At 40.4% G+C, this 16923-nt stretch overlaps 1 protein-coding gene across 1 annotated transcript; it reads left to right on the forward strand.

Moving 5' to 3' along the window:
* Positions 1-1100: 1100 nt before the first annotated feature.
* Positions 1101-16307, forward strand: LOC137287222 (calcium-responsive transcription factor-like). The gene is made up of 13 exons (XM_067819410.1): positions 1101-1163; positions 2527-2734; positions 3558-3818; positions 4220-4377; positions 4631-4820; positions 5315-5426; positions 5680-5817; positions 6228-6434; positions 6663-6813; positions 7304-7472; positions 7735-7874; positions 12645-13044; positions 13358-16307. Exons 2-13 carry the CDS (start codon positions 2554-2556, stop codon positions 13408-13410), a joined length of 2160 nt encoding a protein of 719 aa, XP_067675511.1. The 5' UTR covers positions 1101-1163; positions 2527-2553; the 3' UTR covers positions 13411-16307.
* Positions 16308-16923: the final 616 nt, after the last annotated feature.

The following is a 16923-nucleotide window of genomic DNA, read 5'->3' on the forward strand; positions in this document are numbered from 1 at the left end:
GTTTACAGTTTCTGTCGCACGTCATGCCATTATTAGGTGTATAAAAACAACAACAATTAACTGAATAATTTATTGGGTTTTTCGTTTGTTTTGTTTTTGGGGGTGTGGGGGGTGTTGTTTTGTTTTGTTTTGTTGTTCTAGTAATGCCAAACCAACAGTATTACAGCTACATGAGTTAATGATCTGTAAATATAATCTAGACTGGGATAGGCACTCCAGGCAACTCACTGCTATAGTTAACATCGGAGCCTTGCCTATACGATGGCAGGCAGACATGTCTTGCACACCGACTTCGACCAACCGACCCCTTCAACACATGCTGCTTCGAATCAGTTGCCTTTTAATTAAACAAAGAGATACAAACTCGATCTGGGGTATCTACCATTTAACAGAAGAAATTACAAAGTTGATGTAGAAGCGTGTGTACTGATGCCATGTTTCGTTTGAAAGGTCTTGACATTTAAGACTGCTGGCATACTTAGCCTATACATTGCATACTTATAGCCTATACATTGATAAGTGCAAGTTCCAAATCTACACGACTAGACCGACAGAGGGAGCGACCCAGTATAGTTTGATGCCGTTTTAACATTTTCCCACTAATTTTACGTCGGGAAACAACAAAAACTGGCTTCACACAGCGTACCCCTGACAGACTGACAGAAAGACAGAAGCTGTCGTAGTTGAGCGTAATTCATTAACTGGTCTCAATACAGCGTGTTAATATCACCGCATTCCCATTTCGTTGAACGATGCTCATGCTATTGATCACGGCACGGGATTGTTTGGTCCAGACTTCATTATTCACAGACCGCAATCTCATTGCCTGAATATTGCTGAGTGCGGCGTAAAACTAAACGCCCTTATGTAATCGATTCGGTTTAGATGTAGATCTAAGTAAGGAAGAGTTATGTCCCATTAATACAATGTACTTAGCATGATTATAATACGGAAGCTGAGCACACTCACAGCAAAAGCACATGGAAAATACCACTAAGTCTATCATAAAAACGACCAGGAAGTCGTGCGGAACGGTGGGTTTGACGAATGTGTTTTGACATTAATTTTATTTCCTCATGAGACATGATATAACTTCAGCGCATGCGCAATTACTGGGCCTCATTCTGGACGCCATATTGAAGACGAGGTTGAACGATTTCGAGGTTTGTGACTCGTTTTGACAAATTTAGCACTTGTTCAAAATAGGCAGCTGGGACGGGGGGAGGTTTGGGGGTGCGCTTGAGTTCCCGTTCGGTGCCTTGATAGATGACAAAGGGGCACGATCACTCACCAAAATTATCAATTAAAATGAAGTGTCATGGCCACACTGTTATTTTTCTTGATAGGAATATCTGGAAATAAGGATCGCAAATGATATTTTGAAGTCATCCAGAATCTTAAGATCTTTGCGTATGGAGTTTGTGCCTACAGACAAGCAGGTTTCCATACCTCTTTACCTCAAATCTCTGTTTGTACTTATTGTATATCGGACATGTGGAAAAAAATTACAGCACATTTCGTGACGCACATCGATTTGTGTTTGCATATGATTAAAGAAAAGCAAATGATGGAAATGCATGGGATTTTTTTCTTTTCGGCAGATGGCATTGAATGATATTACGCTTAATACCTTCAACGACTACACCAACCCACTGTAAACAATACAGATACTCATATTCAATACTGCTTTTTCTGTCGGAGTATGTTATGTGACCAGCTCTTCAAAATAGGAGCTCAGCTGGTGGCGTTGAGAACATATTATTGCGTAGGGTAGCCATGTGTGTGAATCAGAATCCACAATATCACACTAAACATCACCGCAAAACATTTGACAAGTTATCTAATGGACATCAGAATTACCGCAGGAGAATGTTCTAACAAATAGGTCTCAATATTTTACATGTTGCGTGAAGTAAAATATAGCCCTGTTACACAAATACACACACATCTCCTCATCAGAATTGGGATCTATTTTTTGTAGTGGTCTGTGATCACAAAGTTGACTGGTAGAAAATGATTAGTCTATGGCACATACAACATGCATATTGAAACACTTGAAAGTTGATTTCATTATTTTAAAATATCATTATTTTAACTATTCAGCCAGGGCCAGACTTGACACTGTCATGGAGCTGGGGCACTGCTGACTGTAGTGTATCCCAGGTTACCCTTCTATTGTATTGAATCATTTAGACGTCTATCATAAACATAAATAAATGAACATAATGTCAAAGTGACTATAGAAAACAGGTCATGATGACTAAAAGACATTGGTCTGTAAGGTCATCACAATGTGATCAGACTATTATAGTATCGCATATGAAGACAAGTTATACATAGCATGCTTGAGGTAGCGACTAACGGGGCTAATGTTTTTATTGCTTCTTAAAATCCTGCTATTGAAGGTTAATGATTTGTTTCTGAGAATTGAAGGTAAGACGGTGGATAAAAAAGACATTAAATTAGGATCTTATAATACATGTAATGTGGTGCAATCTGTTTTAGATCGTTTCCTATAATTTTCAGAGCCACTGACCAGTGTCAGTTACCACGATGACCAAAGACGATGGAGTGAGCTCCAGCTCCGATGTTGTCGTGGTTGGAATACCTGTTGTCAGCAATGGCAACATCGATGGTAGCATCATTGACCTCCCTCTGACTGCTATCTCAAAAGGGGAGATAACCTCAGAGATTGATGCTGCTTCTGCAGGGTTTTCTAATTCTTTTCTGGGCAGTGAGTACCATTACTTTATCATCATGGTCATATATTGTGCAAGTTGACTGGGTTGTAAGTTGAAACTAGTTGTAAAAGTTAGTAAGTTTGGGAGCTAAAATGGAGACCAAGTCTTTTTGACCTTGTTAAGACTTATTTGGATGATCCTTCTTTTTATGATGTTGATTTTGATGTCTAGTGGATGGAACCTCTACCCAGAGAGCAGAAGGTGAAGAGTTACTCAATGTCTCCCCCACCCTAGCTATCTAGTAACATATAGAACTCTGAAGGTCTTGGGTAGAAGAGGCCTTCAGCAACCCATGCTTGCCATAAAGGGCGACTATGCTTGTCGTAAGAGGCGACTAACGGGATCGGGTGGTCAGACTCGTTGACTTGGATGACTCATGTCATCGGTCCCCAATTGCCCGGTTGCCCAATCGATGCTCATGCTGTTGATCACTGGATTGTCTGGTCCAGACTCGATTATTTACAGACCACTGCAGTACAGCTGGAATATTGCTGAGTGCAGTGTAAAACTAAACTCACACATACACAGACAGACAGAGGTAACATATAACATGCTGAACCCATGCAAATCAGTTGGTTAGATCCTCTGATTTGGTCAATGCATGCAGCGGTGCACCATTTGCACAGATCAAGGTTCATGTTGTCAATTTCTTGCTTGTTGGTTATTCCACTGTCATATTGTGATAATATTGCTGAGGATGGCTTACAATCTTGAAGAATTAATTGTTTATATTAAGAGAAAAGCCAACATGTCCAAAATTCTTTTCCTGTCAGTATTTATGACAAGCGCCTGTGACAGTTAATCTCTATGTTTCAGATGTGCGAACTGACAATGCCACCCTTCAGAGCCTACTTGCTGCTCCAATAACCACCCCACAGATACTGGCCAACCCAGACACCATTCAGATCATCACTGTGCCAACTGCTGCTGACCTCATCACGACCTCACAGCCAGATGGTGCTGGTAAAGTGTGGCAGGTCATTCCAAACATCAACAACCCTGAGATTGCCACCATCATAGCCGTCAGTGATCCTTCTGAGTTGCTGCAGCACATGCAAGTGAAGCCAGATACAACAGGTAGAGATTGTGCTGTATGGAAGACAAAATATGGATAAGACCAGAGGGCTTCTGTATCATAAATAGCAACTACTGGAAGCAATTTGTTGACTAAGAATGTATTTATACTTGTCATTGACTCATGTATTCATGTGAGTTGCTGATTAAATCAGTGTGAGAATATATAGCATTTGTGTGTAGGATGGCAGATTTATCCTTGGAGACAATGTTATTTTTCTGGTGCATAATCCTAGAAATGCATGTGTATTAAGAATAAGGTTTAAAGATATAGATGTAATAGATTTCATTCACCTAATAAAAGTGGTACTGGCTGCTGGTGTAGTTTCATGAGGTCAGTCTGCAAGATTGCCAGTCTTGCCTCCATGATGTTTTTTATACTTACTGCTGTTAATGTTTTCCAGATGGCATGGGTCAGTTCGATGCCCAGTTTGTGTCTGCTGCTGACTCTGCTGGGGTCACCTGCTCCACAGATAATGTCCTCATGCCACCTCCCCAGCCACCACCCCAGGCTCTGCCACCAGACTGCCCCACCTGGGCTGCCAGGTTGAAAAACTGTGAGGTAGGCCTGTACCTGGTATTTATCTGCAGCTCCCTAGAGGTCAACCAAATGTTCGTTGTGATGGACTCAAAATTAACCATGACACTGAGGTCATTGCTTATTGAACAGTGATAGGCCTGGTCAGACACCGCTATAATACAGATGGCGCTGACTGATGCTTTCAATGACGTGTCAGTAACATGTATGCTGAATGAAAAATAGAGACATGATTTTTTTTTTATGAAATCATATTCTGTATGTATGACTTTTTCAGAAAATTGGTGACTCCTATCGAGGATACGTAGAGAGTGAGGTTGAACTTGATCTTCTACTAACTTTCCACAAGCAGCAGACGCAGAGTTTCTGGGGCACCCGCCAGTCCCCAAGTCCTGCTAAGCCGTCCACCCGCCTCATGTGGAAGTCCCAGTATGTGCCCTTTGATGGCATCCCATTTGTTAATGCAGGTATGTATGCTGCCAGGCCTAACGAGTCCTTGCTCCACAGTAGAGTGCCATCAGAGAGACCCAATAGACCTGTTCATAGAGTTGTTTATGCATTCTCATTTGTTCCTTGTGTTACATCTATCGGTATTGGGTCCCCAAACCAGATTAAATGTTTTTATGCTTTTACAGAATTTTTTTAATGGAAACTGATTGAGGCATGTGCAGTTCCTTATTTACTGTCAGTGTGAGGATTTGTCAGTTGCCATTTTGTCTTCCTATTTCTGTGTATTCCGTGTCAAGGACAACACAGAGGGGTAGATGGGGGTTGGGTGGGATTGTGAAGATCAATCAAATAGATTGCACGATCATAATTTTATTCATGAATGCACATGAATATTCACAGAAAAATGTGGACGTACGCATTCAGATTTATATCATTGACCACATCATGTGTACCAAATACCTTGTCAGTTCATCCAGGCCTAGATCATTCATTGTGCATTCTGTAATTGTAGGAAGTCGAGCAGTGGTGCAGGAGTGTCAGTATGGACCGAGGCGGAAGGGGAACCCCAAGAAGCAGCTGGACATCCCCATCAAGGGGGAGTACAGGCAGACATGCCCTGCAAGGTAGGCACAGATACTTCTATTACACAGTAGGATTACAAATTGGTTTTGTGGCATTTATTAGATTTTGTGTTAGTGCGCAATTTATTGGCGTCAAATGAAATCAAATGGACTGTAGTTCTTATTTATATGAACGCATCTCATGCTTTTGATAGCAATTTCTAAGATGTTATTTAAATAATTGATCTGTGTGGATAGAAAGGGCCCTTAGCTTACCTTGTTTTTAATCATAAGTTTGGCACATCTGCTTTTCCAGAATATACATTAAGAAAGTGAGGAAGTTCCCTGAGTTTTATGTGTCAACAACATTAGATAAGAAATCCTTGAAGATTGCCATGGACAAAGCCTTTCAAGACCTCAAAGACAGGGGCGTTGATGGCTGGGGACAAGAGAGGTAATGTTTGTGTTCCCCGTCAGTATGATGTATCCTGATAATCGTCAGTTTGATAACAAAGGGGTGCAGATGCCCCTATGGTTTCAGGCATCATATGTATAATGATTTTAACTTATATTCTCAAATTCCTCTGCTTATGACCGTGAAGATCTGGGTTAGAATGTAGAACTTCAGTAACCCGTGCTTGTTGTAAGAGGCAACTAATGGGATTGGGTGGTCAGGCTCGTCGACTTGGTTGAAACGTCATTGGTTCTTAGTTGCACAGACTGATGCTCGTGATGTTGACCACTCCTCTGATTGCTTTTTCATGTTTGTCAGCACTGTACCCATGCTTATGAATTTACAGAAAACGTCTTCTTGTGTTTGGATCCTGTTAACACCAACACACTTCTGTTTGTTTGTGTCTTCAGATATTATGTTCAGCTTCCGACAGAGAAAGCTCATGAGTTCCACGAAGATGTTCCCCAGCCCCCCAAGTTAATGATTACACCGGCCAAGCTGGAGTTTGATGAGACTGACAATGGTGAACAGAGGCTGCACCCTCGGGTTGTGCAGAAGATACGAGAGATGGTCTCGGCAGGGGAGACCCGAGTCTATGCCATACGCAAGCAGCTGAGGTACACTTGATGGTGATAAGAGTTATGCTTATCAATATTCATGCCAGTCCCGCTATGTAACCTAAATATGTCAATTAGTTTTCACCAGTGATTGATATTGTTGCATCCCCACATATTTAAGTGGTTTATTGACATGTTTGACAGATACTCAGTTGAACCAACACAGCAGGTGAGACAACCCTAACCCAAACAATATTCTGGTATAAACAACAATTGTTGTACTTACAGAGTGTTTGTGGTGAAGGAACTGTGCCAAGGTGGGGAAGCTCCAGAACGCCACGATCTCACATTATTCCCAACTGTCAATGATCTCAAGAATCACATTCATCAAGCTCTCAAAGACATCGAAAATGGTTCTCTTCCACTCACTGCTTCAACCGTAAGTAGCTGTAAACATGAAGACTATGAGCTAATTATATCTCATTTCAGCTGACACTGAAGGTTTTGCAACAGGATCAATAACATACATGTTAGTGTTGTTCATTTGACAGATGTAGATTTGATGCCTCGCCATATCTTTTCTCCACTTTAAAGTATTTAGCATGTTTAGTCAGCAATGAAAGTATTAGGGGTGGTGGTTACACAGCCGTGTTGTCTGTTGGGCATGGTTCACTGATTCATGATTTACACAATCTTTCCATGTCATTTGTTTTTATTTACTTCCTTTTCAACAGAAATTTATACCAAAAGGTTCTTTCTCTCACATATTTTTACAAATTCTTTCTTCGGTCATCTTTGTGAAGGTGGGCATTTAGACAAGGAGCATCCCACACCTTCACACAACTGGAGATATGGGACATCCCGCAGAATAGCTTTATGACGCTTACTGCCTGTTATTATTGATAGTCTAATGTTGTTGTTTTTATCAGGTGAATGTTGAAATAATCACCAACCAGGATGGAACATCCACATCATCACTGGATCCTCATGGGGAGCTGCAGTCCTTTGATCCCTCTATACTGTCGGGGGTAGCACCTGGGGAAGATGGGCCCATGCCAGAGACTGTCACTGTCACCCTCACACAGAACCCCGGGGAAGGTAGGTAATTCTGACACAGAACCCAGAGGAAGATAGGTCACTCTTACACTGAACCTTGGGAATGTAGGTCACCCCTGAGATGTAATGATGGGGACAATAGGCAGTGTTCACTATTAACAGGTTCCAGTTGAAATGAAATTCATAAGTGTATTAAATCTGTGTTTATAATGTGGTACATTGCACAATAACCAGTTCTGCTGATCAATGTAATGGATCCCAGCAGATTTCAGCTTGAACTCATTACAACTTTTATGTTCTGTAGATGGCCACCATATCATATCACGCATTGAGACCCACCTAAGTGACGGCACCACACAAGTGAGCACCACTCTCACCCCAGAGACTGCCCAGCTTCTGTCCCGCCTACACCCAGGGATGTTCCCAGCCGGCAGCCTGCTACAGGTGAGAAGACTCATGTTTTAATCACACAGATTTGACCAACCAGGGCTCAAAGCTCCTATCATCAATTACACTAGAACAAATGACAACATTTCTGTTTGCCAGATGGCTCTATCATTTTCATTTGGCTGAATTGGCAGGGAGGACTTAAATGAGTTAATGGTGGGAGGAGGATCTGAGAGACAAGTCTGGTTTGGAATATTAACTTACCTTTCCAGGTATGCACTTCCTATCCAACTTCCTGACTGGTCTATAAGTAATCCGGTAAGACTTCTGGCCGTATCCCCTTGATTTTAAAGATCAGGAAATACATCTTTGAATGTCATTCTTAGAAGTTAAATATGTCTTTCACCATGTTCAGATACAATTCAAGAAACATGTCAAAACTCTTATCATATGAGGAGTATATATTCAGGTGATATGTTTTGATTGCAGTGAAATTTAAAGGGGATACAGGCTGAAGTCTTCCCAGTAATCCTTATAAGGAATCCCTACCAGTACAGAAACATAACAGTAGCGATTAGAATGCCAGTATACTCCCTCATAGTTATGACAAAGTAGTTAGTTTCAAAAACAACTGAATTGAGTTTCTTCACTATTTATACATATATTAAATAAAAACTGTATGGTTTTAATGAACAGCTCACAGAGCTCCAGATAAGCTGTGTATTTGTGTAAATTATACATTAGAAAAGGTGAAATACATGAGAAAAATAAATGCCAAAAACACTAAAAATTTATGTTTATGCTTTGTCAAAATAACAATGTGTATTTACCCAGTACATCAAAATCATGTTGCTTATCATATCAATTCAAGCCTATCGAGTGTAAAATTTTTCCATCTCTAAATATTCGTGATTGAAAAGCTTGTTAATTCTAAACACAAATAAAATGGGCAACATTTATAGAATCCCAGTCGTGGCCCATCAATTAAAAGCAGCCAATTAAATAGTTGTTTTCCTTTTGTTAACTAATCAATAGTGGTGAGCAACCGTAGCAGGAAGCTTCAACACGCTCAAAGTTAAATATGTAATATTTCCTTATCCTCATGCTCATTTGCTTATCTCCCTTTCCTTCTGAACAGTCAGTGGACACTTCAATCACTTCAAATTCCCTAGAAGTGAACGTACAACGACTCACCTTTAGCCATCTCCCTACTTCCTTCAAACCTGACCACGTGATCACCCACATGGTAAAGATCATTCTCTCCTGAATTGCCTGAGTGGACGGTTGGGCGGTGTTTCTTGCGTCCTTCATGGCTGTAATTTCCCTTAATTTGGTTCAGCTGACCCTAATTTTGCCTTGACTGCATTTATAAATGTATTAACCATCAGATTTAAAAGAACATGTATCATCAAATCTTCAACCACTCATGGTGGTGACCTGTGGTGTTTTTGTTGTGCCAGTAACAACAGAAGTTACTCCGGTTGAGGACACTCCTACAGGGGTGCAAGTAGATATCGGTTCTGAAGATTAGGTTGGGAACAGTTGGTCACTCCCACATCCAGTCCTGTAGTCCAGTCCTGTTCCTGTAGAACAGTCAATTGTGGGCGGACATCTCAAGCAGTACAGGAAGAACTGGAGAGTACTACAAGAAGCAGATCTACACAAACTACAACTGAAGTTTACAATCAATCTGCAAACACCGTTGGGTTGGCTGGTAAATCAGATGAAGTCAGAGTTGGAACCATCACAAGACCTGAAGTTCCTGGACATATGATTCTTAAATACTCAGAATTGAGTGGAGTCGCCGCAGGATGTGGATGATAGAAGAGAGGAGCCTCCATATCAATCAGAACTGAAGCTGTAAGGGAAGCAGTTCAAAACTGGAAATTGCAGCTAGAAAATCAAGCCCTGATGATACATACGGACAATTTGACAGTGGCCTTTAACGTAATCTACAAGGACCTACCAGATCAGCACCTCTACTGCAACTTATGTTCCAGTTATACAGCATCACAGAGAAGATCAACCTGAAGGTCAGGGCTTGTCACGTACCAGGGACAAAGACTGTCCTAGCCGATACCTTATCCAGACTAGTATGTCCATCGCCCAGAGTGGATGCTTCTTGTCGAAGCCTTCCAGTTGATAACAGAAGCAGTCAGCCATCCTGTCATCGAACTCTTTGCAACTGGATTCAATAATCAGGTATCAATGGTCATCTCACCAAGTGCCCGATCCACTAGCATGGACTGTCAACACCCCAGCCATCTCCTGGGTGGGTCTAAATGGTTATGTGTTTCCTCCACCCATCCTGTTAATGCAAGAACAACAAAAAATCGACCAGACAAAGAACCTACAACTGAGTTTGGTTGCACCTTACTGGCCAGTGAGATCCTGGTTTCCAGAACTCATAGAGAAACACAGTGAACCTCGGTTATGCCTCCCAGACTGGCCAAATCTACTCATACAACCTCACACCAAACAAAAGCACGGGAACCCAGCAGGAGTCCATTTACAAGTATGAAACATATTCCAGCCTGTCTACACTACAGAGAGGAGGGTACTCCACCAGAACAGCAGAAGCTGTACCACTGGCATAATATTGATAACCTGTATGATGACAACTGGTGAAGTTTTGACCAATATACTACTCATAAGAGATTTATGGTCAGAGGAGTGACTCACCCACAAGTAGCAGAGTACTTATGTCATTTGAGAACTACCAGATGCTTGAAAGGATCCACATTATCAACATATTTAGCAGCAATCAGCTCAGACTATGAGCTGCTGATGCAGACGTTTTGAGTTCCTCACTCAGAAAACAATATTTTTGCATTAGCAACTGCAGCCAGAATGCCCAAAATCCCCGCTTTAGACTTCAGTCGTACAACAACACTGCAGTCCCCCTAAGACTTAGATGGGACTTACTAGCGACCAGCAACCAGATAACCAGATTGTCAATTTTATATTCTGGCTCTATCGAACATCCATAGACCCAATGACACACAAGACTTGTCCTTGTGTCCAATGAGAGCTTTGAAGATTTACTTACAAAGAAGTGCTACTAGAAGAAGGAAATTTAAGAGTCTGTGTAAACGATTGTCTCCTGCATCAACAGTAGACGTTTCACAGATGATGATCTCCTTTTGGATCAGAGCAGTGATCCCAAGAGCTTATAAAACAGCCGGGTTATACCTACCCTTCATGTGCTTCGAACCCTCCAGAAGTAAGAGCATTACCCTCGACTCCTGCCCTCCATGGGAATTGGGAACTGCTCAGTTTTGTCAATTATGGAAGGCTGTTTTTTTAGATCAAATACAGTTTTCGCTAACCACTATCTATGAAATATATCCATGGCAGACATATCCAGCACACATCAATTTGGGCCTGTAGTGGTAGCACAGCAACACACTGTGGCACATGGATGGATGCTGGAAAAGAAAAATCTCACCTTGTCACGCAGACTCACTGACACCAGGCAACTGTGCAATTGCCACCGGCTGAAAGTCCATGTTCTTACAAGATAAGTCAGCACATGAGTGACTCAGTTTTGATAAATTCCTTACTTTAACATATTGGTCACGACACCAGTTTTGGTAATAGTCCTTACCTTAACAATCACATATGGGTTGTTCCATATATCTAGATAACGAGGCATCTAGTATATCTAAATTCTTATACTTAGTATAAGAAGGTGGTCCCCCTTCAAATGTGAAAGATTCAGTATGCAGCCGCGAAGAAAATTTCAAGTGGACACGGATAACAGCACAATTTATCAAGGAATCCTGAAGGTGGTTAACCTGTCGCCTGTTCCGTCAGATTCTAGATAAGCAAATAGGCATCAGTCAGGGTAAGGAATAATATGTAATTTTCTGAATAAAATTGATAGTTTATACTTATCCTGACTCACAAGATTAAGCCCTTCCAACCTTCCCATCTCACCACTCAGGCTTCCCTGCAGACCTTTGTGGAGGTAATTCTGTCATAGAGTGTGATCTTTACCATGTGGATGGTTGGTGTTGGCTGGAGCAGTGAGATGGCTAAAGGTGAGTGATTGTACGTTCACTTCTAGGGAATTTGAAGGGATTCAAGTTTCCACTGACCGTTTGGAAGGAAGGGGAGATAAGCAAATAAGCATGTGTCAGGATAAGTATAAAATATTAATTTTATCATAATAATTACATCTTTTCATGCTTGCAACAGAAAAATACTTCATAAGAGGACTACTAGATGTATTAATAGGCAAGTACTGTATTTCACAATCAGATCAGTCAATTGCTGGTGATATTTTAAATGAACTTGTAGCATTAGCTATTTGGGGTTTGAATGTGAAACAACACGACGGAAAGTTTTTGAAAAATAAATACCAAATAAGGGTTAGTGTGAAAACATGGCTGTTCTATCATCTAATATTCATGTTGGTATCTTGTTATACACCAAGACTGATGTAGACTAAGGCACATATTATTTCTCACAGCACAAGCGGATAAGGCTGTATTAGCTATCAGCAATCAGCTATCATTTAGCATTGTTGGGAGGATTTTGTCTTATTTTAGATTTTTGCTTGCTTGAAATGAATACTGGATTTAAAAACATGGTGGGTATTGGAAGGATAGATACCCTCTTGAAAACAGAAATACCCGCTTAGTTTCATATGTATGTATGGGTATCATACCCACACGGTCAAAAGGGTATCTTGAGCTCCATTGAGTCCATTTGTCAATTCTCTAAGCATGCTTGAGATACAGAGTGATTATTACAGCAAAGATGGTTATTGAAGTGAGTAGGCCAGAATTCTGAAAGGTGGTTAAGAGGACTCCCATGTTTCAGCTCTCGCCCATGCAGGGGTCCAGCACTGGTCAGGAGATGGGGTCATCGCAGGACATCGTTGTCGGCAGTGCCATGGGAGATGACACCGAGCAGCAATGTGATGACATGGAGGCATCCCAGACTGCAGATGGTCTAGACGGGACAACCCCGCTACAGATTGTTGACACTCAGATCATACATAATGATAATTGTGATGATGAAGGTGAAGATGGAGACATAGAGAATGTTGAGCCTTCTCAACTGGGTCAGACAAGCATGAATCAAAGCCACATGCACCAGGCCCACCTTGAACAGGCCCACCTCGAGCATTCAGACCTTGATCAGGCACAGATATCTCAGGCACAGATAGCTCAGGCTCACCTGGATCAGGCACACATGATAGCTGTGTCCTCAATGGAAGGTAGTAATTTATTGTCATTAATAGTCTGTTTGCAGTGAAAAGGTACCGATGAATTTCACTTTGAACAAATATGTAAATCAAATAAAGTAAAAGTTGTAAACAAACAATGAAGGAGTCATTATCCACATCAGTTAGTTTCATGTACTTCTGATTGCCTTTCAAAGACTGGTAAAAACCAAATATCTAGATAGGATATATTTCCCAGTTTTCAATTGAAAATGACCTCATGTACAGCATTTGATTTAGTATGAATTCTCAGTGTGTGAAGTGTGACAGTTTGTTCCGGTTCTCATGTAAGTTGGTGTTGTTTCAGATGAACAAGGACTGGTGCACCTGACAACAGCAAGTTCTCATCCTAGTATGTGACTATATGGCTGACGTCTTGGCAGTGTATCTCAAGTGCTGTTCATGTAACTCACCTACCCATCTTCAGTGTGTTTGAGGTGATCATATCCCTGCATGTTTCTGCTTGGAGGAGGCCATAGATTAATGCCCCACTATGTGGTTGAGATTAATGTCCCACCGTGTGGCCAACATTTAACATGTTACACTCTGTGGTCAACATACCTGTTTTTGTAGTGTAAGATTGTGTCTTCATCTTGACAATGTGGCCAAGATCATACCATCATTGCTCACTATCTCACCAACTTGTTAGATATCCCACAATATGGCCAACATCATGCCAATATATCTCATTCAGAGTCTCTCAGACGTCAACATATCTCACACTGTGTGCGGTACGTTCATCTTTCTCTCTATCTCCCCAAGATGCCAATACGTCTCACAGTGGATGAAATCATGTGTTGATCTCTCTATCTCACTGAGGTGTCTGCATACTTCACTCTGCGCCTGACAACATACTTCTGTCGTGGGAGTGTACATATCATCTGGTACTTACAACATGTAATATTTAGGATTTCACTTTCTCAGTAAAGTACAAATTCTAGTACTTTTTTGGTTGAGTCCCATCCAGGATTCGAACCCACACCCTCAGAGTCAGGCACCTAATCGCCAGCACTTTGAGGGTGTGGGTTCGAATCCTGGATGGTACTCAACCCAAAAAATACTAGAATTTGTACTTTACTGAGAAAGTGAAATCCCAAATATGACATGTTGCATTTGACCACTTTCTAAATGGTATCATGTAATCATCTGGTACATAGTCTTCTTGTAGCACAGACAGGTGCTTGTTGGCCTTCATGAGTCATGTAGACACGGATCACATGAAACATTGTCTACAACATATTATAGACACTTTCAGGGTTAGAAATTATTTTCAGGTAACTACTTGGGGACTCTCAAGAAAATTAGTGATGTTTCTATGTCTGGTTTTACTATTAGGATCCTTGTAGCTCTGCAGTAGATTTTTAAGACTAGTCAAAGTACATTTTCTTGTTTCTAACCCAAGAAATGTGACCACCCTACAGCCAGCTGTTGTAATGTGACAGTAAGTGATCGTATATGATTAGTAACTGCACTACATTTCCACAGCAAAACATGGCATGATGACACTTTTGTTGCAGTTTCTAAACCAAGTGTTCATTTGTCAGAGCGATCAAAATATCAACATGTAGAACTCACATAACTATTGATCAATTACAGAAAAAGTACTCAACAATAATACCATGGTGTTAGCCCTAATAATAAATCCAGTAGGTTGATTCTTGAGCCCGAATCAACATGTTCTGATGATGTTCCCATTATAAGAAATCCCATCTTGGCATCACGACTACAAGCTTCATCCAAACCATGAAACCTCACTTTTGACATATGTATTGCTTGAGGTTGCCATAGTTACTATTGATAAACGTTTCATCCTGTCATTGCTGATAGCTATTTTGCTTCATGTAGAATGGGCATTTTCCTGAGATCTCTTCAGTTGTCCTCCTCTCACAATGAAGTTTTGAAGTAATAACACTCGTATATATAGTCCTGCCATCGTGAAGTACTGGGCTTTTTAAAGGGTAGAGTTCATTATTGCCCAAAGCTTTTTCATTTTTACAATATACATCTGAAAAACAGTCAAGCATTGTTTCTCTGTCTCCCATATAAAATGTGGTCAAATTGTAAACATGTATTAATTTTCTGTTTAGTATGATAAAATATCAATTGGACATTACTGACAGATCTGACCAGACAGCGTGTGTTGATATGCGAGGTCAAAGACTGGGTGTGAAAGCATGTGTCAGTGTATTGGCAGATGTGATGCTTGCTCCTCCCATGAGACAACTAGTCTTGGGTTACGTTACTGTTCTATCTGTGATCTTGTGTTCTATGTATAGTGTAAGTATATTGTTATTTAAGTTTCTTGGTCATGATGTCTTTATCATTAGGATGGACACCTTGGAGAGGCATTTTAGAAGACCAGGGGTTTTCACAATGAATTTCTGAAAATGTCCTTACTATCTCTACACTATTATGATAAATACCCTCACTTGTTTGCTCGCAAAACCTTGTCTTAAGCTTATTTGAATAGGATTATAGAGAAGCTCAATCAAATTACATGTATGAGGAAAAGTAATTCGGTGCATTGAAAGAGAAGACAGGCAAAGGTAAGTAGACGAATCTTTAAATACCAGTAATGAAGTGTGTAAGCGCAGTCCAGGAACACAAAATGTATCAAACAGAATACTTCAGGAAATCTCATACAGGATCTGTGTAAAATACCTCCATTCTCTTCAATGATTTATATGTCATGACCAGGAAATGTATAATATTGCCTTATTTATATGGTGTTCACTTCATTTTGTTGTACAAATATCTCCATATGTGACCCAGGCATTGTGCACTGCCCTGGACATGTTTGCTCATTGTTATTTATTTTCTGTATATATATAATAGATCTCATTTGCATATCATGTAAACAATGTACATAATGTGATTTACAGCATGAGTTGTGCAATGTTTTTCAGTTGTTTGACAGAGAGATTAAACAATGTTCCTGATTTTTCTTGAGGACTGCACAATATTTGGAGATTTCCTGCTCATTAATGAGTTAATAGTGCTTAATGGAGAAAATGATCAAATGTTTAAAAATGTTTAAAATTCAGGATAAACACTGTGGTGTTGTTTTTGGTATGGAAAGCTCATGATACCCAAATATATGTCTGTATTTGTGTAGATGTCATTTACATTCTTTAACATTCTTTGTTTAAAATGCACTGAATGCACAGTAAGATGGAGCAGCTACAGAACTTAACTGAAGAGACATGGCTTCTACGTAGCTGCAAATATTGTCAACAAATAAAAGAAGTGTTTAAAAATGTAGTGTGTTATTGTCTATGAATAGCTCCCATAGCCTGTGCTGCATCTTTAATTTTTAGACAGTGGTAATTGTATCTGAGCTATGCTATCCATGCTAACAGAAAGGTGGCTTCTACTGAATATGATACATATGTGCAGTATAATGGGGCTATATCTATTGAAATATATATTTATTTTTCTCTAATTGAAACCACATGGCAACAGGTTATTGGTAGTGTCATCTGACTTGGAACAACCTGTGAAGTTCCAGAGACGGATTGTCAGATACTCACATGACTTTGCATTGAACAGTCACCCAACACTGATCAATGCAGCACCTTGACATATTCATGACATTTGATGTCAAGGCTGCATGCTCAGCTCCGATATGACCAACTGACTTCTTCTTAAAAGATCATACCAATGGCGTGGGTACATTCCAATACTGATTTATGGTGTCAGTGTCTTATAAGTTATCAAATGAACAACCAAGACTCATACACATCCAACAGGACAACTGATACATAATGATAAAACTACTATAGATAACATCCATTCGTTTCCAAGATCTCCGAAGTTCTTGGTCATAATGGATTCAGCAATTGTTGAAATGATTGGTGTGTATATTTGGTGGTG

Source organism: Haliotis asinina, chromosome 6 (assembly GCF_037392515.1).
Source record: "Haliotis asinina isolate JCU_RB_2024 chromosome 6, JCU_Hal_asi_v2, whole genome shotgun sequence".
In the NCBI taxonomy this organism is placed as follows: domain Eukaryota; kingdom Metazoa; phylum Mollusca; class Gastropoda; order Lepetellida; family Haliotidae; genus Haliotis; species Haliotis asinina.

Bases quoted from the DNA above. Each gene is read 5' to 3' on its own strand.
- LOC137287222 (XM_067819410.1), top strand. From the start codon at position 2,554: ATGACCAAAGACGATGGAGTGAGCTCCAGCTCCGATGTTGTCGTGGTT. The intron at 2,735-3,557 runs GTGAGTACCATT...TCTATGTTTCAG, and splicing joins TTCTAATTCTTTTCTGGGCA to ATGTGCGAACTGACAATGCC. The intron at 4,378-4,630 runs GTAGGCCTGTAC...TGACTTTTTCAG, and splicing joins CCAGGTTGAAAAACTGTGAG to AAAATTGGTGACTCCTATCG.